Source organism: Micromys minutus, assembly GCF_963924665.1.
Source record: "Micromys minutus genome assembly, chromosome: 10".
Lineage (NCBI taxonomy): Eukaryota > Metazoa > Chordata > Mammalia > Rodentia > Muridae > Micromys > Micromys minutus.
Window position 1 is genome coordinate 20,158,859 of NC_137979.1, and position 23,793 is coordinate 20,182,651.

Here is a 23,793-nt window from a genome sequence, read left to right on the forward strand (position 1 = left end):
GCCCCTCCCTTTAGCACCCCATCTTTCCTTCCATGAATTAATCACTCCTTGGCAAGAGGACGAGGGGAAACAGAGGCAGGCATGGAATCGGTTCGTTGTGTCCCACAGGAAGCTGACCCGTGGAGACGGAACTAAGCGCTTCCCCAGCCAAACCAAGACATTTGGGGTCATATTTCATTCCAAGGTGGCATCCCAGGACGGTGAGTCCCAGTGGCTTCACCATCTTGTTCTTCACAGAATAAATTCTATTGGCCTGGCCAAAAGGCAATGGGGGCAGATGCTTGTGTAAAGTCAGGAGCACACCAGAGCCTCAAACTCAGCCGGCTGTCAGTTCCGGCTTTGCTCTAACCATCGCCTTGTCTGTGTCTTCTGCTTCCAACCCTCACTCCCAGTTCACTGCCGCCCTGGAAGCATGTAATAGTGAATCCAAAAACCAACCCAGGAGGATGCAAGAGCTAAAGAGGGGTTGCTCAACTCCACTGTGCCAGGGAGTGGGCCTGCCATCAGGTTACACGGAAGTGTGGGATAAAGTCCATTTTCATGGCGTCAGTGGGAAATAGGCAGCTTTTGGACTGAGATGAAGCACCCTGGTGGATCACACACATGAGTCTTAGGGTCCCAGTTCGATCCCAGCACCAGCACCAACACCAGGTTTGTACATGCGGCCTTGTGCTTCGAATTCTCTCTCCTGGTACTACTCTATGCTTTGACTTTGTGATAGATGCTTTTGCACGGCTCTGAGTTTTCCAAAGGTCAAAGGATTCTGTCAACTAATCTGTTAAGCACACAGCGTTAGAATATGTTGGAGTTTTCCACTACAAGTGTTTTGGCCCTGGGCCACAAGAAGAAAAGTTATAGGTTATGTGAAGAATACAGTCACCGGATGATTGATTGCATCAACATGCTGACCTGCTACAACAAATCCAGTTCTCTGGTTCCCACTAACACTGACAAAATGATTGTATAGAGACCCGTGAGATTATTCTGAAAATACGAAACAAATGAAGCCTTCCAGCAGGCAGGAGAGGTGGCTCAGGGGTTAAGAGCACTTGCTGCTCTCGCAGAGGACCCAGGTTTAGTTACTGCCTGTAACTCCCGTCTCGGGGTTCTGATGACTCTTCTAACTTTGGCGGGCACCAACACACACGTGATACACATACACGCAGGCTGGCAAAGTACCCATACGCATAAAAGAAAATAGATAAATCTAAGAGAAATATATATCTTTCAAACTTCCAGACCGGATGGCAGATGCAGGTTACGAAAGGCACATTCAAGGCCAGCCTGGGCAACTTGGTGACACCCTGTCTGAGTAAAAGTAAACAAGAGGTCTAGAATGCAGCTCAGCATATAATGCTTGCCTGGCATGTGTTAGGTCCTGTGTTCAAACCTCAGTTCCTCAAAAGCAAAAATGAAATCTCTCTACCAGCTTCAGTGAAAACAAACTGGAACCAGGTGTGGTGAGGCACACATAATTCCCACAGAAGCAGGAGGCTGGGAGAGTCCAAGGCCAGACTGAAATATATACCGAGGCCCTATGTGGAAAAAAAAGAACATTTTTAAATAAATAACTTCAGGAAAACACACACTATAAAGCCTCATCCTTGTAGAAAATCAGTGTCAATAAGAACTACATAAACCAAAACGTACACATGGAAGGTGGTCAAAGTGGCCAAAGCCATATAGAGAGGAAAAGTCCTTGCTTTAAATGTTTCTTGATATGCACAAATAAGACAATAATTAATCTGAGAGTTAAACAAAAGTGAGGAGGACCACAGACAGCCCAAGCAATAAATTAGCAAAGATTTTTAAAAAGGTGAAAAACGAACTGTGCTCAAAAGCAATACAGTAAGGCTCGCAAGACACTCAGCAGGAAAGGCACTTGCTGCCTAACCCGATGACACAGTTCTGATCCCTGAGACCTACAAGGTCAAAGGACAAAACCAGGACCCCCCCATACTGTTCTCGGATCTCCACAAGCACACTGGGGCACACACGTGTGCACACTCATCAGCACAAACACGATCAATCAAACACCAACTGTAGTAAAAGTAGCAGCCGGGAATAGAAAGCAGGCAGGAACACCAGCTCTGAGAACAGACAGGTCCTATTTGAATTCCAGATCTACACTTTGTAGCTGGGTGGCTTCAGTATTCACTACCCAACACGGAAAAGCACTGCAATTCACAGAGTCATAAAGATTTGTTGAACGATGCATTCACGGTACCTAATTAAGCACCCAGGGCCCAGCACACAGGAATATAAGCACGTATGATCTGATGTCACTACTGCCACTCACACGTATGTCAAGAAGGGAAGCAAGCGCAGGCAAGGGATGAGAGTAAATGTTACTATTAGATAGTACATAGATGACAGAGCCACATATGGAAATTCTTAATATATTTTTTGTGATTACTATATATAACTATGCTTAAAAAATGAAAATCTGGGTAAGGATACTTTCTTGGAAAATACATGGCCAGATATGACTAAAAGAGCAGTTGAAAATTCCTGAACCAACACTGAAGTATGGAATAAATTGAAATGGTTATCAAATAACTACCTTCAAAAATGGAGGGGCCCAGATGGGCTTGTTCTATCAAAACTACCAGGGCCAGCCTTTTCTATGCCTCTCACACCATCAGAGGGCAGGAAAGGGAGAAAACCTTGTTTACTAAAGTTAGAACAGCCTTGGTTCAAAGGCTGACAAAAAGAAAGCTCAGAAACATCTCTCACTTTCAAACACAGATCTAAACATCCAAAACAAAAGATTAGCAAAGAATCATGCAATGTGCAAGGACTAATTCAAACTCAGGCAATCACAAAGCCACAGTAAGATGTCACTTCACAACCCCAGAGTGCCTATGAAAAGACACACACTGAGGATCAATGCACCAGCACACCAGCATCCTCTAGGATTGGGGTATGCAACACTACAGCTGTGGAGAAATTGGTTTGGCTGTTCTTCAAAAGGCTGTACTTTTTTTTTTTTTATGACCCAGAAACCCTACTCTTGGGTATATACTGAAGAATTAAATACACACGAATTATTTATCTTGCTGCTGTAATAGAATATCCTGACAAAAGCAACTTTGGAGAGAAAAGGGTTTATCTGGGCTCACAGTTTCAGGGCACACAGTCCACGGCGGCAGTGAGAGCATGGAAGCAAGAGTGTGAGGCCAGCCTGGTGTCCGGAGTGATCACATTTTATCTGTGCACAGGAAACAGAGAGGGAGGAAGGTAAAGGGGAGTGGGACCAGGTTACAAAACCTCAAACATCCTCCTTCACAGTTCTACCTCCTATAGGTTCAATAATGTCCTCTAAAGGTGTCACCAAGTGTTCAAATCCATGATCCTTCAGGAGACTTTACTCTTCCAAACTACAGCAACACAGATCCACAGGAAAACCTCACACCACCATTCACAGCAGACAGAAGCATTACCACACCTAATACAAAGTAAAACTGGAGATGGCCCAAGCACGAGCGTGAAGACCTGAGTTTGAGCGGCCAACACGCACATCAAAAACCTGTGCAGAACACACCTGTAACTCTAGGGTATAGGTGAAGAAGCGAGAGAGGAAGGAAGGAAGAAGAGAGTTATCCCAGAGATGGAGAGTGGAAGAGACACAACTCCGAGTGGGAGAGGGAGAAAGGATCCATTGAGTAACGGAGAGGACTTCTCAGTGAGACAGCCTCTGGCCTCCACACATGCCTGCACAGGTGAACATACACACATAAGTACAAAGTATAGGCTTCCATTTGTGTAAAGGAGGTTAAGAAAAGGCAAACTGGGGCCCAAGAGATGGCTCACTGGGTTAAGGGACTCGCCATCAAAGGTGGGTGTAGAGAGCCGTTTGTGCCGCACCCAAACATGGCGCCGGCTTCCCGCCGAGGACTCAGCAAACAGAGCTGTTGCCCAGCCAAGAGACTTAATGCGCATGTGCCACATACGTCACAGCCCGCTCTCGGGGCATGCTACTGAGTTACTGGAGGGCGCACCAATCAGGTAGCGACACGAGTCTCCTGGGCATATATAAGCAGTGCATTTTTCTTCCACGTGGGATCCCTGCTCAGAGTGTTGTACAATAAAGGTTGTTCGCAGAAGAATCCTGTTGTTGCATGCCTTTTCCTGCCGGCGGGACATGGGGCACGCAACAGGTGGGGATCTGATTAAATCCACAGAACCCACATAAACGGAGGAGAGCACCAACTCCTGTATGTCTGGCCTTCACGCTTGTGCCATGGCCTTAGTGCACCTCCACCACACACAGTATGTACACAAACATAACTAACACATCATTTAATTCTTAAGAAAAGGAAAGCTAATACAACAAAAGCACAGGAGGAGGGCCAACCAAGAACATGGGGGGTGGGGCTAGAGAGATGGCTCAGTGGTTAAGAGCACTGACTGCTCTCTTCCAGAGGTCCTGAGTTCGAGTCCAGCTTCCACATGTTGGCTCGCAACCACCTGTAATGGCATCTGATACCCTCTTCTGGTGTGTGTGAAGACAGCTACAGTGTACTCACATACATTAAATAAATAAAACTTTTAAAAAAGGGGGGGGGACATTGAGAACTGTTTTTGGGCTGATTCCTGTCTTGATTATGCTGGTAGTAATAAGACACTCACAGGCCAAACTTATCAAATCACACTCTCAAAATATGTGTTATATCTTAATAAGTCTGTTTTCAAATTCTTTCTGAAGTAAAAAAAAGGGAGACACACAGGAAGAAGAAGCTCTAACAACCCCAATGGAGATACTTAAGTGATTGAGTTGTTATATAGAATTGTGTTGATACAGTGACAATGTAAAATTATAGAGTTATCAACTATAACCAAGTCTCTCTCAACAACACCCTCGACAAATAATCAACAGCGCTTGTAATGAAACATGAGCAACTCATCCGACCAGCAAACACAGCCAAGACAGAACAATAGCTGAAAAAATAATAAATGGCAAACTCATCTAAGGTCAATGAACAAAAAGACAAAAGCCAAGCCAGGGGCTGGAGAGATGCCTCAGCCTCTCGGAACATTTGCTGCTCTCACAAAGATCTGGTGTTTGCTTTCCAGGACCCTCATGGCAACTCGCTCCACTTCTAAAGGCTCCGATAGCTTCTTTCAGCCTCCTTGGGCAATGCAAGCATATGGTGCACATACATGAAGGCAAAACACTCAGATAGTTTGTTAATTTGTTTGTTTGTTTGACACAGGGTTGCACTATGTACTCCGGGCTGTCCTGAAGCTATGTAGATCAGGCTAGCCTCAAACTCATAGAGATCCATCCGCCTCTGCCTCCCAAGTGCTGGGATTAAAGGCATTCACCACTTTTGTTGTTGTTGCTTTTGGGGGGGATAACTTTTTTTTAAATAAATACTCTTTTTGAAGAGTCAAGCAAAGAGTAAAGACTTCAAGATGGCTTGGTGGAGTGAAGGCGCTTGCTGTTGAAATCTGAGGACTCAAATTTGATCCCAGAGACCCACATGGTAGAAAGAAAGAAGCAACTCTCTGTCCTTTGGTGTCCTGCAGCCACTGGAAAGGACACCCAAGAGTATAATGTCACTTCTATAGGATTTTGACTGAAAACACATTATCTGAATTTGATCATGAAGAAACACCAGACAGGCTCAAAAGAGAGACACTCTAGGAAATAATGTCCAGTCGGTTCTCGTTAAAGTGTATGAAGGCCTTTCAGGTTTAAAAGACTGCCCTAGCCTGTAGTTCAAGGATATAGCGGATCTGGGTGGACGCCACCATGGACCCAGAAAGAACAGTCATTGAGAGCTAAAGAAGGTCTGCAGGTTAGATACTAATGTCAGCATTAATTTTCCTGGTTTTGGTCATCATGGGATGGACATAGAAGATAACGAATATTTGAAAAACTGAGTAACCTCATCTGACTTCCACACACCTACTGAGACATGCTCTCGTGCACGTACGCACATGTATGTGCGCGCACACACACACATACACACATGCAAAACGTCTTAGCCAATAACAATGAGAACTGGAAAAGAATGAACGAATACCGAGCCAGATATTGAGACGCATTGTCCAGATAGGAAGTGACAGAAAAATAGATAGAGCTGTCAAACAAAATGGAAACTCCAGAGAATGGATCCAAGTTTATACAGTGCTTCAGCATTTAATAAATGCAGCATCTCAAGGCAGTGACAAAGAACGTTTTTCAAGAGCTGTCACGGAACAGCTGGCTAAATATCTGACGAAAACAATGGCCGTCCTTACCTCACACCGCATGTCATAAATAACTCCAGATGCAGAAGAGATGAAAATATATGATCTTAGGCTCTGGCAGAGAAGTAGACTGAGGTAATACAGAACCCTGACCACGGCGAGCATCAAGAAATGCTAAACAGAATGTAATTTCCAAATTCATGTGATGCATGGCAGACCTCGTGAGGATAAAATAAAAGGAAATCCTCAGAGGGCAGAGGCAAAGAGAATCTGAAGGCCTTAAAATCCAGGGAACTACTTGAGTCCCCAGAGGGCATGAGGTGTGGGTGAGTAGCTGAGGAGGAGGAAGGAGAGACATGGGAAGGGACTGGTTATTAGATTTCAAAATAAGCCTTAATGATTTGGGGCTTGGGTTTGAGCACGAAAGCCAGGAGAGGCAGCTTGGCAAATAAGAAAGGACCTGCATCCTCTCTCTCTCTCTCTCTCTCTGTGTGTGTGTGTGTGTGTGTGTGTGTGTGTGTGTGTTTTAAGTGTGTGCATGCATGCGGGCATGTGTGTGTGTGCATTTAAAGTACAGATCTGCCTGGAACTCACTATGTTGCCCAGGTTGGCCTCTGACTTACAGCAATCCTCCTGCCTCACCCTCCCCAGTGCTGCAATCACCTGGTGAACAGTATGCCAGGCCCTCATAAATTGAACAGCCAAGGATTTCTGCTCTCCTGTGAATTTGCACTCAAGGGTTACAATGAAGAAGTGGTAGATTCGGAGATCCGGAGCTCTGGCTTGGCAGCGAAGAGCAATCACTGATCTTCCAGGGCAGCTGAGTTCAGTTCCCAGTCCTATCCCTTTAATCCCAGCTCAGGGACGGAGGCAGAAGCATGATCCACCGTGAGACCAAGGCCAGCCTGGTCTACACAAGTTCCAGGCTATCTTGGGCTTCACAGTAGAAGTCTATCTCCGGAACAGGTGGGCAGGGGGCAAATAAGAATGAGTGAGGGGCTAAAGGTGCAACAAGCCAGGCATCCTAGGATCGCTGTGCTTGCTGACCCTCACACCAGTCAAGAAAATGTATGACCCAGATTCCGGAAGAGACCTTGCCCCAAGAGACTAGGCAGAGAGTGATGGAAGGTACCAATGCCTTTTTCTGGCTTCAGTGTGCCTCTGTGTGCATGCTGTCTCTGTGTGGTGTGTACACACACCTGCACACCATATGTGCACACTCGAACACACACACACATACACACATACACACATACTTTAAAGGAGTAAAAAAGAGCAAATGGAATGATGGGAAAACAATTAATTAACGTGCTGAGTAGGGCTGGAGAGATGGCTCAGTGGTTAGCAGGACTAGCTGCTCTTCCAGAGGTCCTGAGTTCAATCCCAAGCAACCACATGGTGGCTCACAACCATCTGTAATTGGATCTGATTCCCTCTTCTGGTGTGTCTGAAGACAGCTACGGTGTACTCATGTAAATAAAATAAATAAAAACAAAACCCAAAACATGCTGAGCAACTTAGCATGTATGTAAGAAGGTGGCGCAAGAGTTATGGGAAGAGAGCTAAGATACAGTGATATCTGTTGGGGAGGATGATAGACACCGGATGGGGGCACTGTGGGGTATACTGGGTAAGATGGGGGATGACACCCCCATGGTGACCTCAAGGTGATACTTGACTGAATTCACAACATCTACAGACACCTGATGCCCACAAAACAAAAATGCCAGAGGCAGGAATGTATGATCTAGCACACTGAGAGTCTGGCAGGAAAGGAACGGAACAAGGGTGGCAAAGAAACAGCGGGGGTGACTAGGCTAGGCTCTACAGCCACTGTCAGAGCTCCAGGTGCTCCCCAGATGGGCAGGCAACTGACATGCAGACAAGGGTGTCACTGGCTGCTGTTGGGAACAGACCGCATCCGTAGTGTGTGACAAACACCTGGGCCTTCCCAATGCATCCTGACTACAAGATACTGAAAGTCCTCATCCGGCAAAGTCTGTGTTGTTGAGACCCTTCGGCAAGGAAGAAATGAGACATCAGGCCTGGGCGGTTTGGGAGATTACCGCACGCTTTTCCCCGTTTGTAATAATAATTTCTGTGGAGATTAATTAATAAATGAAAATTTTGGTCCCAATCCAGTTTTTGGCAGAATCAATGCAAAAAAAAAAAAAAAAAAAAAAACCTACTGGGTCATTTCCATAACTGAGACCAGAGGGATTTCCACAAAATCTGAAATAAAAATAAGCTCACAGTCAGAAAGTCCAAAACACATAAGGAAATCATTCGCCGTGAGCAAAGGTCAGCAGAGAAAATGAGGAGGATCCGTCCGAGCTCCCAGGAACCTGAGATCATCCATCAAACTAACCAGGACCATCGGAGAAGCCACGCTGACGGCACTTACCGGAAAAACGCTGAGCACGAGGCATCCATATTGAAGGAAACACACAGTATGATTTCATTTATAGAAAGTTCAAAAGCAAGGGAGACTCAAGAGCCGGCACAGCAATGCATGCCTAAGACCCCCGCACTTGAGAGGCTGGAGTGATCTACAGAGTGAGACCCTCCCCCCAAAACAGAAAACGAGCAAAGCCCTATGGTGTGAGAAGTCTCAACTCTGGCTACACTGGGGTCCCGGTGGCTGGGGGTGGGGAGCTAAGGGCCTTTTGGAAATATCTTCTTTCCTGATTTCAGCACAGATACTCAGGTGTGTCTACATTGTGAAAATTCATCCAGCTGAACACACAGATCTGGAGAGGTGTCAGGTTAGCCAACACATGGGAGGGCAAAGAAGGAACAAGGCCCATGTCATCTCCACTAAGAAGTAGGAGGCACTGTGAGGGAAGGAAACTCTTGGAGCGAAAGCCAAGGAGGTCCTCCCAATAGGGCCACAGCAGTCTATTGAGGGAAGACCACAGGGAGTGGACAGAAAATACATTACAACGCAGAGATGCTGCTTGTGCAGGGAACAAGGAGGAGACAGGCCTCAAGCCCTGGGCAGCCAGTGTGGCTCAGAACACAGTGCGCACAAGTGCACATGCAGAGCTTTCACGCAGAGTATTTCACGAGTCAGGGAATCGAGGCCCCAACAAGTCTCCCTTGCTTCCTTCCCAATGGGAATATCTTCTCCTGCCAGGTTGCACGAGGATAAAGGTGAGGGGCCAGAGGCCCAGTGAGGAAAAGCAAGACTCCGGAGCCACAAGGTCAGGTTACTAAATCCCTCAAATTTTATGACCTTTGACAGGATGCCTAGCCTCAGCTTCCTCACCCGGGAAATGGCTGCACGGATGTCAAGCAGTGAGCTGCTTTCCACCAAACAGTCACTGTCTACTAACACTGCCCACTCGTGCCCTAGGGTCCAGAAGCCCCACTTTTTTTTTTTTTTTTCTTTTTCAGATATCCCTGGCAGAAATCCATTCTTACATGCTTCAAAAGAACATGACTGAACATGGTCACGGCTGTGTCCCCCCCCCCAATAGACCAAATTACGGCTGTGTCCCCCCCCCATTCCCCCCCATAGACCAAACTCAGGAAAACCAATATACCTACGTAGAATAAAGAAATATACCATGCTACTCTTACATCACAAAATTTCTGGGACAGAAACAAAAGCTCACGACTCATTCCCACACGTGGATCACTACCTCCGTGGCAGCGTCAGAATTAAAAACCCAGAAGGCAACCCAATTTACACAGAGTTAAAAATCTAAGAGCCATGTTTGGTGGCCCTCAAGGGGCATGATGCCCCGCAGGGACTAGAGACCAGCTCCCAGGGTGCCCGTCTGTTCCCGACAGGAGCACTGGGTGTGCAAGCATGGCCGAGCACTGACAGGTCACTGAGCTGAGCTTTGAGGGGTCATGTGCCACACTGCCACAAAGAGGTTTACTGATTAATTACAGAACCAACCTCCTCGGGTTGGTATAGCACTTACTGAAGGTGATTATTTACAAGGTGCTTAGAACAAGGTCAGAGCAACCCTTCCCCGAGTCTGCGATCAACGCCCTCTTCTCCAGCCCTCCTCAGAGCCCCTCTGGAGGCTTAGCATGCAGTGCTCTTAAGCTGGGCCTCCGAGCTTATAGGCAATTGACACAGGCTGAAGTGCTAATCCTAGTGCTGGTTGGGATCTAGATCCAGGCGCCTCAAGCCAAAAAGGGCTTCCCTTATCAAAATCCCCGAATCTATCTGGAGATCTCACACGCCATTAAATGGAATTCTGTGTGCCCTGACTTTGGTCCAGAACAAGAATGTTCCATGAATCAGGAAGAATGAAGCTTTGCTTCTGAGGCAGACATCTTTCATTTTAAACAAAGACAGCTCCCTGCCCTTGATTCAGTCAAATAAACTAGGCTAAGAAACACAGAGGACCGCTCAGCCCTGCTCGTCCTTCCTTAGCATATCTTGGTACCATGACGGCCAATCTGTCCGAACCCGTGGTTTCCAAAGGGCTGGTTTCTGTGGCTTGGAAGGAGATCCAATTTCCTTCCTTGTAGCAGCTTGAGAGGCCAAGCTCTTCCTCACAGTGAATTTTCTCCAGGACTGAGCCACTAAGTGAGACGGGGTTGCATCTGGGAAGAAAGAGCTGGCTGAGATCAATCTGCCCACCTCTGAGGTCTGGCTTCTGGGAGAAAGCAAGCTGGCCACAAGGCTGTGGGCAGGGGGCCTGTGTTCAACAGCCCTGACCGGAGGCCACCCAACCCCAAGGTACTTCCATGCTTCCGGTGCCAGATTCTGTATCTGTAAAAACAATGTGTTTCCTTTTTCATGCTGGGTTCAGGGCTATTACTGTTCAACACTTTCTGCACTGGCCTGTATGTAAGCAGAGCTGAGGTGTGACCACTGAAGAATCCGTGCCCCGCAGCACAGACTCGGTCCTGACTAGAGGGAACAACTTTTGAAACATGTTCCAGGGAGGCCCAACCACCTGGGTCCAACCCCAGGCTAGGCAGGAACAAGCTTTTGTCCAAAAATACCTTCTGCAGCTTCCAGCACCTGCTTGGGAACTTCCAAGCTGACACTCTGGAAAGACCACACTTTTCAGGAAACTGTGGTTTCTCAAAGTCTTGTGTGAGCACCACCTCAGAACAAATTCAGGAGGAGAACATTACGTGGACACATAGCCAATCCTTCCCTGGTAGAGAAGCCAAATCTGAACCCTGCTTGTCCTCAGTGCCTCCCCTGTACCCTGGGCTCTGAGAGAGCCCATCCTTGTGGACAAGTGTTTTCTCTTTCATGTACACAGTATCCGGAATGAAAAGAGCATCCTTTTATATTTCCTTACCCGCCCAGACCCAACAGACCCACCTCAACAGTAAATGTCGTGAACATCAACTCATGGTGCATGTCTACATGGTGGATGGGGAGGATCAAGGTCACGGGAAATAGTCTACAATGAAAAATGACTCGTGAATTTCCACCTTATATGGTTCTGGTATTGTTAGATCAGTTCTGGACTTAGAAGGAGAGCATGCAGCTTAGCAATGCCTGCCCTAGCTCCAGAAAGAGCTGGGGGATGTATTCACCAGGTACAGTCATCTCCCATCTCCCATTTCCCAAAGTTTTGGTTTCTGGGGTTTCAGTCTCAAATGATTAAATAGTCCGGAAATAGGCAAGCCTTACTTTAGAATCGAGCACTATGGTGGGCTCTCACACTGCTGAGAATGTGAACCAGGCCTTTATCCAATGCAACCAGGCCGTATATCCCACCCCTCAGTGATCACTTGGCTATATCTCAGTTACCAGGTCTACTGTCAAATACCACAGTGTGCAAGTTCAAGTACTTGCTTTACTTAATAATGGCCCCAAAGTACAGAGGAAGTGGTGGTCCCAATCCAGATATGTTAGAGAGATATCATAAACACTTCCTTTAAATTAAAAAAAAAAAAAGGTTTTCAAATATAGAAGAAAAAAAATTGCAAGCTGAGGTCGATAAGATCCACAGTACAATACCTTGATTGTAAGAGAGCATATTTAGTTTTTCATTTTTTTATTAAATCATACTGTTAAAGATGCATACTACATTTCATTATTGCTCATCATAGCATGCCTACGTCAGTGTATACATCAAACTTCATAATAGGCATGGTAGGTATAGGCAAATATGTCTCTCTCTCTCTCTCTCTCTCTCTCTCTCTCTCTCTCTCTGTGTGTGTGTGTGTGTGTGTGTGTGTGTGTTTGTGTGTGTGTGTGTGTGTGTGAGAGCGCACACACACAGTTCAGTATTATCCACAATTAATCTAAAATGGGTGCCTTGGAACATATTTTCTGTGCATAGGAAGAGACACCGGAACTCACCACAGCCACCACAAACAGGAACCGATGAGACCAAAAGCCTAGAAGGCAGGAAGTGTTCATCATTTTGGGACTTCGAATACGGAATGCTGCACAACACACCACGGGCCGCCAAAGATTACAAGATCTGTCTGATTTCCTTATTTAGAACTCAGTTACCCAAAGCCAGACCCCTTTCAAGATGCCTGTGGTCCTACAGATTGTCTAACTTAAGTGTGGGGCCTCAGGAATGCGTGAAAATCGAATGTGACAGCTAATAATCTCTCTTATCTGTAGCAGAAAAAATAATGTCAAGGGGAGAGGGAGTCTAGAAACTTCAACAACATCTAAGAGGGGACAGAAATGGGCCACCAACACCCCCAATGTGGCTGTACACACCTCAAAATGAGACCTCACAGGAGTGAGTTCTGCATCCTCCAAGAGACAGACTCTCTTCTTCTGACCAAGCTCTGCCCATGTTGGGCTGCATTGGGCATCGTGTTCTGCCTTAAAAGTTTCTCACCCAATCTGCTGTGACCTACATGAAACCTTACAAGTCTCCTCCATCCTTGGGGGTCTTCTTCATGAGCTTCTGTGTGCTGCAATGTGAATTCATTTCAGCCTACCTAGCTAGTGTATGAATCCCACTAGGTAGGTGACCCAAGGATTTCCAGGGAGGAGTTCACAGAGACCACGGTGAAGGAACCTCTTCTACTTCTTGGTGGTACTCCTGTTTCTTCAGATGGCATTGCCTTTTATGCATGACACACCAGCAGCAGGCACACATGTCCCAGGGTACACAGATGGAGGTCAGAGGGCAACCTTGCCAGGCTTCACCTTCCGGTTTGCTTGAGGCAGAGGATCTCAATTTTGTTTACACCCCTGCTCCTCTCCCCATATACACTGGGCTTCCTTGTGTCTTCAGTCTCCTCAGGGGTGTGCACTGGCATTAGATCTGTTCTTCCTCAGCTGCCTTCTTCACGTGGGATCTGGGGATCTAACCTCACGTTGGCAGACTGAGGTCAGCCAAGTGCTTTACTCAGTAAATTATCACACGGCCCAGGACTGATATTTCTACAATCTGACCATTATAGAATATTATAGGTGGAGCATTTGCCTAATGTTTAGTCCCTAGAACTTCCTCCCTGCTAAAAATAAAAATTAAAAAAATGATAATAATTCACCGTTGAATGGCTCTTTGACATTGGGGGCAAGTTTTCATAAAGTTTATATATATAAAGCCCTTTGATTTATTGCAGGGCTAGAACTTAAACCCAGAACCTGTTCATGCTAATCAAACTCTCCCTCTAAATTACACCCAAACCTAACCATAAACTGCACATATGTATGTTGCAGGTGTATATATACATGTTTATATGTGCATACACACACATGTGGAAGCCAGAGGTAGAATACTGGGTGTCTTTCTCAACGTTTCTTCGCCTGTTTTTAGACAGCGCCTCTGAAGCTTGCCAAGTTTACTAGACAGGCTGGCCAGTGAATTCTGGGGATCCTCCTGCTTCTACCCCCTCAGTCCCGGGAACACAAACATACCTATACCCAGCATTTTACATGGATTATGGGAATACAAACTCAGGTCCTCAATTTGTATGGCAGGCATCTTATCAATGTAACTCTTCTTCCATGCTCTCTAGTTTGTGTGTGTGTGTGTGTGTGTGTGTGTGTGTGTGTGTGTGTGTGTGTGTAGAGGGGGTATCTGGGTGTCGATGTGAATGTGTACCACATGAATGTGGGTGACCATGGAGACTGGAAGAGAACATTAGACGCCCTGAAGCTGGAGTTACAGACAGTTGTGAGCTACTTGGTGTGGGTGCTGGAAATGGAACGCTAGTCCTCTGGAAAAGCAGCAAATGCTCTTAACCATTGAGTCATTTCCCCAGCCCCATAAAGTTTTTAAAAGCAAATGAAGGGAGCTGTAAAGACAGCTCTGTGGCTAAGAGCACATACTTCTCTTGCAGAGAACCCTAAGTTTGACTCTCAGCACCCACATTCCCAAGCAGCTCACAGCCACCTCTAACTCCAGTTCCAAGGAGCTCCAAAGCCTCTCATCTCTACAGGCATGTGTGTGGGAGCATTTGTGCGAGTGCACACACACACACACACACATACACACACACAATTGTTTTTTTTTTGTTTTTTTTTTTGAGACAGTTTCTTTGTGTAAACCTGGCTGTCCTGAAACTTCCTCTGTAGAGCAGGCTGGCCTCAAACTCACAGAGATCACCTGCCTCTGCCTCCCAAGTGCTGGAATTAAAGGCGTGTGCCACCACCACCCCGGTCAATAATTTTTTTTTTTTAAAGAACCAAAGCAAATTAAAATTTATTTGTAATCCATTTATGGCTGGTTCATGTTTACAATTCCAGCACTCAGAAGGTACACCGATTACAGAGAAGTTTCAGGCTGCCCAGGTTCCCTAGGGTGACCTTGTATTAAAAACCAAAAGTAAACAAATTAATGGAAAACCTAGTTCTGAGTTTACAATAAAGATACATATTGAAATAAGAGTAAGAACATGGGAATAGTAAGGTCATTTCACCCTAGCAGTCCAGTCTCATGACAGCAGACAGCTTTGAGGCAACTGTCCCTGTCTAGCACACTGGCCCGGGTAGCTCACTTATTCCAAACTCCATTCAGAGCAACAGTCCCCGGGAGTCATTTATAATAGGACACGGCTTTTATGTGATCAGCCTCAGAAACAAATGCCTCTGATACCCCCTGCTCTCTGCGATGTGCCCTGCAGACGAGTCCCCACTTGGTCCCTGTGTATACAAACTGCCCTTTGGTGGCAGCAACATCTGTTTTTGAAAGGCTTCTGTTCCTTGTGGCAATCTGATTAATTGAACAAAGCACACAGAAAGTACCTCGGACAATGCCTGGTTCTCGGTAGGGGTTTGTGGTCTGTCTTCAGGACTCAACCTGACAACCACCTGTGAATGACAGTCTAAACTGGGCCACCCAAACCAAACGCTTGCCTTCCAAGGCTTCTGGAAGACAGGAGAAATGCTGTGTGCTACTCTGTTAAGTATGAGGCTCAAGTCTTGAACTGTTCAAAAGCACCCCAAGACCTCTTGTCTCCCCATAATAAAAGGTACTACAGAAACCCAACATGATAGTCGATTCTGAAAGAGAGAGAGAGACTAGCTCACAAAATATCCAACCTTGTGCATCCACGGATAAGGCTGTTTTATAATCCAGTTCCCCGGAGAGCCATTTATTTTGGTGTAGCCAGTGTGCATAGCAGACACTGTAGAAGCCATCAAGATAACACGAATAACAACCCAGTGGACGTTTGAAGTGTAAACATAAAAGTCTATTAAGAATACAATGTTGGTTTAATCCCAAGACAAAAAAAAATTTACTTAATGAAAAGCACAACTCATCTCGAGAAGGAAATATCGATACCAGCTGTGGGCGGCAAACGGGGGAGGGGGGGATTCCTTCCAGGGAACGTCTGCATCACAACCCACTGCCTTTTCAATATTTACTCTGGACATAAAGTCTCAAATACTTTTCCGAGGATCTCATTTTTCTCCAGGAGGAGGAGGTCAGAGAGAAGGCTGGGCAGGGCTAAAAGGAGAGCTTGGCGGAGCCTGAAAATGCAGGCCTGCAGGCTGCAGGGGGTTGGCCCTGACTTCCCGCCTCCCTTCCCTGCACAGAGCTGGGGGCAGCCTCCTCACGCACCAGGCGCTAATGAGGACCCCAGCTGAGACCTCACTCTGGCTGCCTAGGGTCTAGAGAACTCAGTGACAGGAACAGCCTTGTGCTGCAGACTGTCCTGACTGGATAAGGCTGACAATTGGAACACCACATTCTCCATCAAACTCCCGTTTGTTAGCAACACCTTCAGCCACATCCCGGTTTGTTAGTTTGTGTGTTTTTCACCATATTAAAGAGAATAGAGTGATGTGCTCTGAGGTGTGAGGACAAAGGTTTTTTAAAGAGGTGCTCTGCTTCACCTAAACCATTGAGAACTAACAGCAGGTGCTGAGTTCAAGACTTGGTATCTGCACAGCTTTTAGCATCCCAGATATATAGGAGGCTGAGGCTGGGGAATCAATGGTTCAGGGCCGTGGCAATGAAGAGGTAGCTCAGTAGTTAAGAGTACTTGTTCTTGCAGAGGGCATGGGTTCAAGTTCCAGCACCCGATGGTCCCAAAGCACCGTAAACATGCAGGCAACAAAAAAAAAAAAAAAAAAAAAAAAAAAAAAGCTCATAGTCATAAAAATAAATAAATAATAAATAAGATTGGCCTCAGCATAGTGGCAGATGCCTTTCCCAGAACTTAGGAGGCAGAGGCAGGTGGATCTCTAAGTTCAAGGCCAGTGTGGTCTACACAACAAGTTCCAGGACAGCCAGAACTACAGAGATACAGAGACCCTGTCTCTAAAAAACAAAGACAGGGCCCTTCAGGAAAGTGGTTAAGAGAGTTGAGGAGCCTGCCTCCCATCCTGATGACTGGGGGGCAGGGGGGGACCTAGGAAGCACATGGTGTAAAGAGAATTAACCCAGCAAGTTGTCCTCTGACCTCCACACACAAATAAACTTAAGCTCAGCTTGGTAATGAGGCACTTAGCAAGCATGCCCCAAGGCTGAATCAATACAAACAAAAACCAATAGGTAGATTGACAGATCGATATACAGGTAGACGTGGACCCTCTTCAATTGTAGTTCTCCCAGCTCCTACCAGGTCCACTGGTTATGACAGAGGAGACGCTATCTGCAACTTCGTGTTTAAGTATGCACAAATATGAAACAATAACATACCTAAGGAAACAACCTCCAGTGCTAGCAAGAAGTAACAGGTTATTCCGCCTTTCCTCCTATGCGTAAATAACACACTCATCCGTTCTTTCGACCGTCCACCCAGCCGTTCCATGTGGATGCAGCTCAGCACATGCAATAAAACAAAGCGTAATCCAAGGGCCAGAGGCCCAGCTTTGCCATGGTTACCAGTTTGCCAGCTTTACCAGCTCTGGGCATGAGTAAACCATGCAGTGTCTCTAGGCCATGGTTTCCTCATCTCTAAAATAAGGACAATAATAGTGCCCATTATTTGCCGAATCACAGCGATCAAATAACTAAATTAATGTGAGTGCTTGGCAAAGAATAAGCCCTCAAGGGTTAATCGTCATAATGGCAGTAATTATAATAATTACTATGAGTATTAAAAATATACACTCTTCCACCACGAGGTGCCAGGCTCTGGACAAGCCAACAGAAAGTTTTGGCCCTCTGATATAGCAAGGGTCTTTAGCAGGGCATTGGATTTTTTTCCATGGCAACTTCTCCAACATAACCTCCCTTGCTCGACGAATGCTAAGGGTGCCCCCCAAGCACCAGGGCTACTTGCAGCATTTGGACCGCACCCCTCCTCAAAGCCATGTTTAAACAATTATGAGCATTAAGTTGCAGGTACCCATGACCATAGGAGGCCCGGCCAGCACAGTGCTCATCTAGCAAAAGCGTCTTTTGTGTGGGTTTTGGGTTACAGCTAGGCAATGTAAAGCCATAGAGTGAGTCGCAAAACGAGTTTTCACAATCTCAACCTGTCACAAACTAAGCAGAGGCTCACTTTGACATCCCCACAGTAAGATTAGACACCATGCTTCTTCCTCGGGCACTAAATACTAACACAGCTCCCATGTCAGGGAGACACTGATTAAAACTGATGTCAATAACTTATGAAACATAATAGGGTCTTTAGATGCTCTTTTGGGGGAAAAAAAAGGAGAGAGAGAAGAGGGAGGAGGGTTCAGACATCCAGGTGCTTAAAACTGTCTATGCATTTTCCCTTCAGAATACACTGACACACACACACACACACACACACACACACACTATGCATGGATGCACGGGTACTTCTTTACACAGTCAATGTAAGTGCACATGTGTATAAAAGTGTGTGAACACTGCTAACACACATGGGTGGAAGACAGCATATGTATATTCCACTGAGAGCTGACCAAGAGGTAAGGGTATGTATACTACTTTTCCATAGGACTTCAACAACGCTTCCTGTGCAGAAGAAATCCAAAAACGAATTTAAAACATTGGCCTTCACAACAGTTCATATCAACCCCGCAGAAAAACTTGCTTTGAACTGGTACTGACTTGAGCTCGGCCTGAGAAAACACAGGAGACAGATACACTGCTCAGAAATCTCTAAGTTTCTGGGCCTCTAGAGGACACTCAGTGGTCTCCATTCTTAGCGACTTTGTTGAGGTGGGAGGCTAATCTAGGAAACACTTAGGCCTATTATAAATCATTATCTTATTACTTCTTAAAGAGAAATCAGAACAGCACAGTGACGCTGCTTGCTTTCACCAAGACTTTTTTTTTTTTTTTTTTTTTTTTGTTAAAAATTGCAATTCTCTGCCTTAGTTGTAAATATAGTCTGGGCAGCTTCAACAGTGTGAAATTCACAAAATGGGCTTATGCTGGGGGTGGGGTGGGGTGTGGGAATCTGACTTAGTGGGGGTACAAAGTTACCATGTGAAGGATTTATTAATGCTTCTCCTAGCACCATGCCCTTCAGGATCTCAGAACACCTGTCAAATCCTAATACATTCCCATATCTCCACTACAGGGCCTTTTCATAAAAAGCTGGACCTTTAGCTGTAAATCACTCCTAAATTGTCCTCGTTGGCTTTCTTTCTAACAGAATGACGGAAAAATCACTAGAACTTCAATTAAGACTTTATAGCAACTCCAATCTGATGTTCCCAGTTCTATCTACAAGGTATCAGAACATCTATTCAAAAAGGAAACTATAAATAACTCCAACAGAGTTTAGTCGGCTTGGCTTTTTATGAAATGACTGAATAATTGGCAAGATTTAAAGATGCTTTAGCTACGAAGAATTAAAATAACTTCAGTAAAAACCTTGAAAAAAAATATTGTTAGCCGAACATTTGTCATGTAGATTATGTACTTACTAGGCCTAATTAAACTTTTTGAACAAAAACCACTTGCTAATTACATTAGTTAATATGTTGATTGCTCAACTTGGCACAAAAAAGGGGGAGGGGGGTCAATTCAATTTGTGTGTAGTTAGTGCTTTGGTTGGAAATACAAAAATCCTAAGAGAGGGATGGAGTGAGGGTGATCAATACCACAGACAGAGGGACCTTTGCACCAATGACACTTTTACAGCACAGATCCAGATTATTCACACCAATATACACACTCTCGTTTGTCCAATTAAACCCTGCTGGACACCGAATCTTTCATATGCACATACAAACTAAAACTGATAGCAAAACCCTGGGAATCCCTTTAAGTGCCAATAAAGGGTTTTTCCCGAACAAAAGGAAGAAAAGAAAAGAAGAAAGGCAAAGAAGAGACCGGGGAAAACTAACATTTCTCAGGGAACTGAACAGATCAAAGACACTTTCTTCTCCAAACCACTAAGTATGTGTACCACCACTCTACAGGCCCCTAAAAAGTCTCTTCTCCCTGGAAGCTAATTCTCCCATCCCTTGAAGGTTAGGGGGACGTACAGTTAGGTCCGCAAAGGCTGGGACACGCTGCATTTTTAAACCAGAGGCCCTGCAGTGCAACAGGAGGCACAGGCGTCTGCAGACCAGGGCTCCCGCCTGGGCCTCTGTGCATCGACCCTCCGAGACATGTTTTCCATTCGTTTGCTCAAAAGCCTGCATCCACAGTCATGAGGCACAAACTATTCGACAACAACATGACACAATTAATCAGAACCAGACTTTAAGACGTGTGTTTGTGGGGACCAGCAAACTCTGCAATGTGCCTCCGAGGGTGAAGCGATTGAAGAGGCTTGCAATGGTTCTCTGGGGTTGGGAGGGAGGGGGGTGGAATCTGGATGTTCACAAAAGATGCACACCAAATGGTACTTTATGGACTAAATGATTTTCATTACAATCACTTTCAGATTTAGACATCTAATACTGAAAACGTGCCCCCCCCTCTTTCCCTCCCTCTCTCTCTGCCTGGGAGTTTCTGCATCAACAAAGTTGTACAATTCAGAAGTAGAACATATCCTTTATATCCTTTCTCATTCTCCTTTCTGACCCAGGCGTATTCACCAGCGCCAGGTTTGTCAGATTTCTCTTTCAGGAACTGAAACGCCATTAAAAATCGAGACGCGGGATCCTTGGATAATTCAAAACTGCTCAATTTCACGAATCCCCGGAGTTAACAACAACAACAATAAATCTGGTAGACTTCTTTTTTTTTTTTGGACCAGGATTGAATTAGTTTAAAATAGTCACTGTGGTCTCTTTTGTAATCTGTAGATAGTAATTAATTGAAATCACATCACTCTCCTTTTACTAACATGAACATGCTGTTCCAAAGGGGGGAGGGGAGAATCAAACCAAAAAAAGAGAATTAGAGGATGCAAGAGTGACATTTGCTTGGTACCAAACTGGTCCCAAGCTGCAAAGAGCTCTCTGCCTTCTCCCCCATGGGATTCGTGGCCGTGGCTCTGGAACGTCCCGGGTCCCCAACCGCGCACCCAGCTCCAGCCTTAAGAAAGGGGGGGATGGGGCGGAGGTGAACCCCAGGCATTAAGCAAACTGAGAGGAAGGCAATGAATGTGTTTTTTCCGTTTGGATCTGGGATTAGAAAGACCTGTAGGCAAATTGTCTCCAAACAACTCTTTCCACCCCCGACCTCCGGGGGCACTTCACCAGCAGCCTCTTGGTTTCCAAATGGGTGAGAGAATGCAACACCGGTGTTGGCCAAGCGGGCAGACCGCTCTGATCTCACCCTTCCCAGGTCCCTTACATCTCGAAGCATACGTCCCGCAACAATTGTAAGGTCCCCGAAACCCACAATCCTGCGATGCTCGGATTCGTGGCACTGACGCGCGGGAGAACCCGCTGCTGCAAAGTCCAGGGGCCCCCGCCCGCGTCTCCACCCACCGCCCGCGGCGCCGCGGCGCCCCACTCACCCACGCACTCGTTGGCCTCCCGAGCCGTGGCGCGCTGCCAGGGCCGGTCGTAGTGGAAGGGCTTGCAGCGGTCGCATTCAGGGCCGGCCGTGTTGTGCCTGCAGTCACACACCAGACTGTCGTCTCGGTCGCGCACGCAACGCGCCGCGTGGCCGTTGCACTTGCAGCGGCCGCCAACCTGCAGGTCAGACACCGCATAGTAATAGGAGTCGCGCGCCAGCTCCGAGTCATCTTCGTTCTCGTCGCCAAACGTGTGCAGGCGGCTGAAAGCCACACGGATGTCTGTGGCCGTGACCCAGTCCTGCAGCACCGGCGAGTTGTCGAAGTCGTGCGCCGAGGGCCGCCCGTCCAGCGTGCTGAAAGCGATCAGCCCGCCGGAGAGGGGACGCATGTCAGTGTGCGAGTCGGTGCACACGGCCTCCTGCTCGTTCTGCTTGGTGATGGGCGCGCGGTGCGGCCGGTTGTACATTTTGCGGCACTGCGTGGAATAAAATTGGAAGGGCACCCACGTGCGCCCGTAGTCCATAGACTTGTAGATGGCCATGGACTCTGGCCGCGGCGAGCAGAATTGCAGGCTCACATAGGTCACCTCAAACTTCTTGCCGAGCGACAGGGTGAGCGTAACGTTGTGCGGGAACTGCAGGTAGTTCTCGGACTGCCAACACGTCAGGTTGTGCGGATTGTTGAGGTCGGTGAGGAAGGCGGGCGGGTGCGCTTTCTTGGGATCCGAAGAGTTGCAGAGGTGACAGGAGCGCAGCCGCTCCTCGCCACGCTCGCTCACCACGCAGTAGCGCGCCGGGGGCCGGCCGCAGGTGCTGGACACGCGCACGTCCTTGCCGAAAGCCGCGTTGACAAAGTCCGGGATGCAGCGGCGCGGGTGCCCGTTCTCGTCCGAGCAAGGATCAGGCTGCGCCGCCTGGCCGGCGAACATGCTAAGCCCGGGCCCGCCGCGCACCGCGCCCACCAGGCACGCCACCGCGGCCAGCGCCGCCAGCGCCTCCCACACAGCGCGCATCATGCCGTGGCCAGCTTGCCCCGGCCCCGCCGCGCCGAGGAGTCGGTTCGCCCGCCGCACCAGGCGCCTGCGGAGAGAGGGGAGCCGCGCTCAGCCAGCCATCAGCCAGCCCGCCCCGCGCCCAACAGCCCTCGGTGGAGTGGCGGGCGAGTGTCCCGCTCTCCGGGTCACCAACCCTGAGACTGCCCGCTTTACTCCCCCAAAATCCTGGGGGACCCCGAGCGCAGGGGCCTCCAAGCCGGTACCGCCCGCACCCCTTCTTCCCGGCTTTCCCGAGCCTCCCTTCCAGCCAAGAAGCATGCCCGCGCCCGTCTGCCCATCCGCAGCTATGCCCAATTGCCTTGCTCCCTAAGTCGCGGGCGCAGCAAGGATCCGGGTCCCCCAACCCCGCAAGGTTCAGCGTCCCTTTCTCCCGCCACCTGAGGTCCTTAATAAATACCCCCTTCCCCAGTCCCGTCCCAGCTGGTGACTCCGCATAGGAGACTTTACCTCTAAGTGATGGCAAAAGAGAAAGAAAAGTTTCACTGGCTCCAGCCCGGGAGCCCGCGCGCCGGACGGCAGAGAGCCTCTCGCTGGCGGCTAGCCGGAGCGTCCTGTCTCAACGCGGCTTGCCAGCTCCATGCCCAGCGCGGCCGCCGCTGCCCCAGCCCCGGCCCCGGCCGCCACCGCCGCCGCCTCTTCCTCCCGAGTGACGACGCAGCCGCCCGGCTCCCGCCGCGGTCCGAGTGCTGCCCTGCCCGCGCCCGGGGCGCACACACACACTCACGCTCGCTGGCGCGCACTCACACACGCACGCACGCCCCCGAAGGCTCCGCCGCCGCCGCCGCCTCCCGCCGCTGCCGCTGCCGCTGCCGCCGCCGCCACCACTCGCGCTAGGAGTGGGGGGCGGAGGGGAGCGCGGGGGCGGGGCCGCCGGGCGGGGCGCCGGCCAATAACGTCGGCAAGCAGCCGCCCGCTCGCGAGCAAAGTTTTAACCCCGGGAAGAAGAAAGTTAAAGCCAACGGGCCCGGGATGCTCCAGAGGGCGAGAGCGAGCGGGTGGGAACCTGGGAGCCGGAGAAAGAACAGCAGAGACAAAGAGAAAGCGAGAGGAGCGCCCGGGGAAACCCCGGAGAGGGGGCAGGGCCGGCGCGCACCCTGTGGGGGTGGGGTGGGGGCGAGAACGGCTTTCTCCCGCCCGGTCCCAGCCAAACACATCTGTGTTTGTTTTCTTTTCTTCACCGAGGTCCAGCCTTCCTCTAACCCAGCCTGGTGGCCCCGGTGGCACAGGCGCACAGGGACTTGCCCCTATGGGCACTCGGCCCCAGAGGCTGAGGAAAGGGGAACTGGAAAGGGATGTGAACTCTCTGCTCTTTACTCCTGCCT

At 48.1% G+C, this 23,793-nt stretch overlaps 1 protein-coding gene across 1 annotated transcript in view; it reads right to left on the minus strand.

Annotated features, from left to right (window-relative positions):
• Nucleotides 1-23,179, minus strand: part of NTN1 (netrin 1) — a 174,063-nt gene extending 150,884 nt beyond the window's left edge. Inside the window, exons 1-2 of the mRNA XM_080924252.1 lie at nucleotides 22,919-23,179; nucleotides 21,415-22,496 (exon numbers count right to left, since the gene is read on the minus strand). Of these exons, the coding sequence (XP_080780378.1) occupies nucleotides 21,415-22,432 (1,018 nt within the window). The 5' untranslated portion in view covers nucleotides 22,433-22,496; nucleotides 22,919-23,179. The remainder of the gene's footprint in view (nucleotides 1-21,414; nucleotides 22,497-22,918) is intronic.
• Between the last annotated feature and the right edge of the window lie 614 nt (nucleotides 23,180-23,793).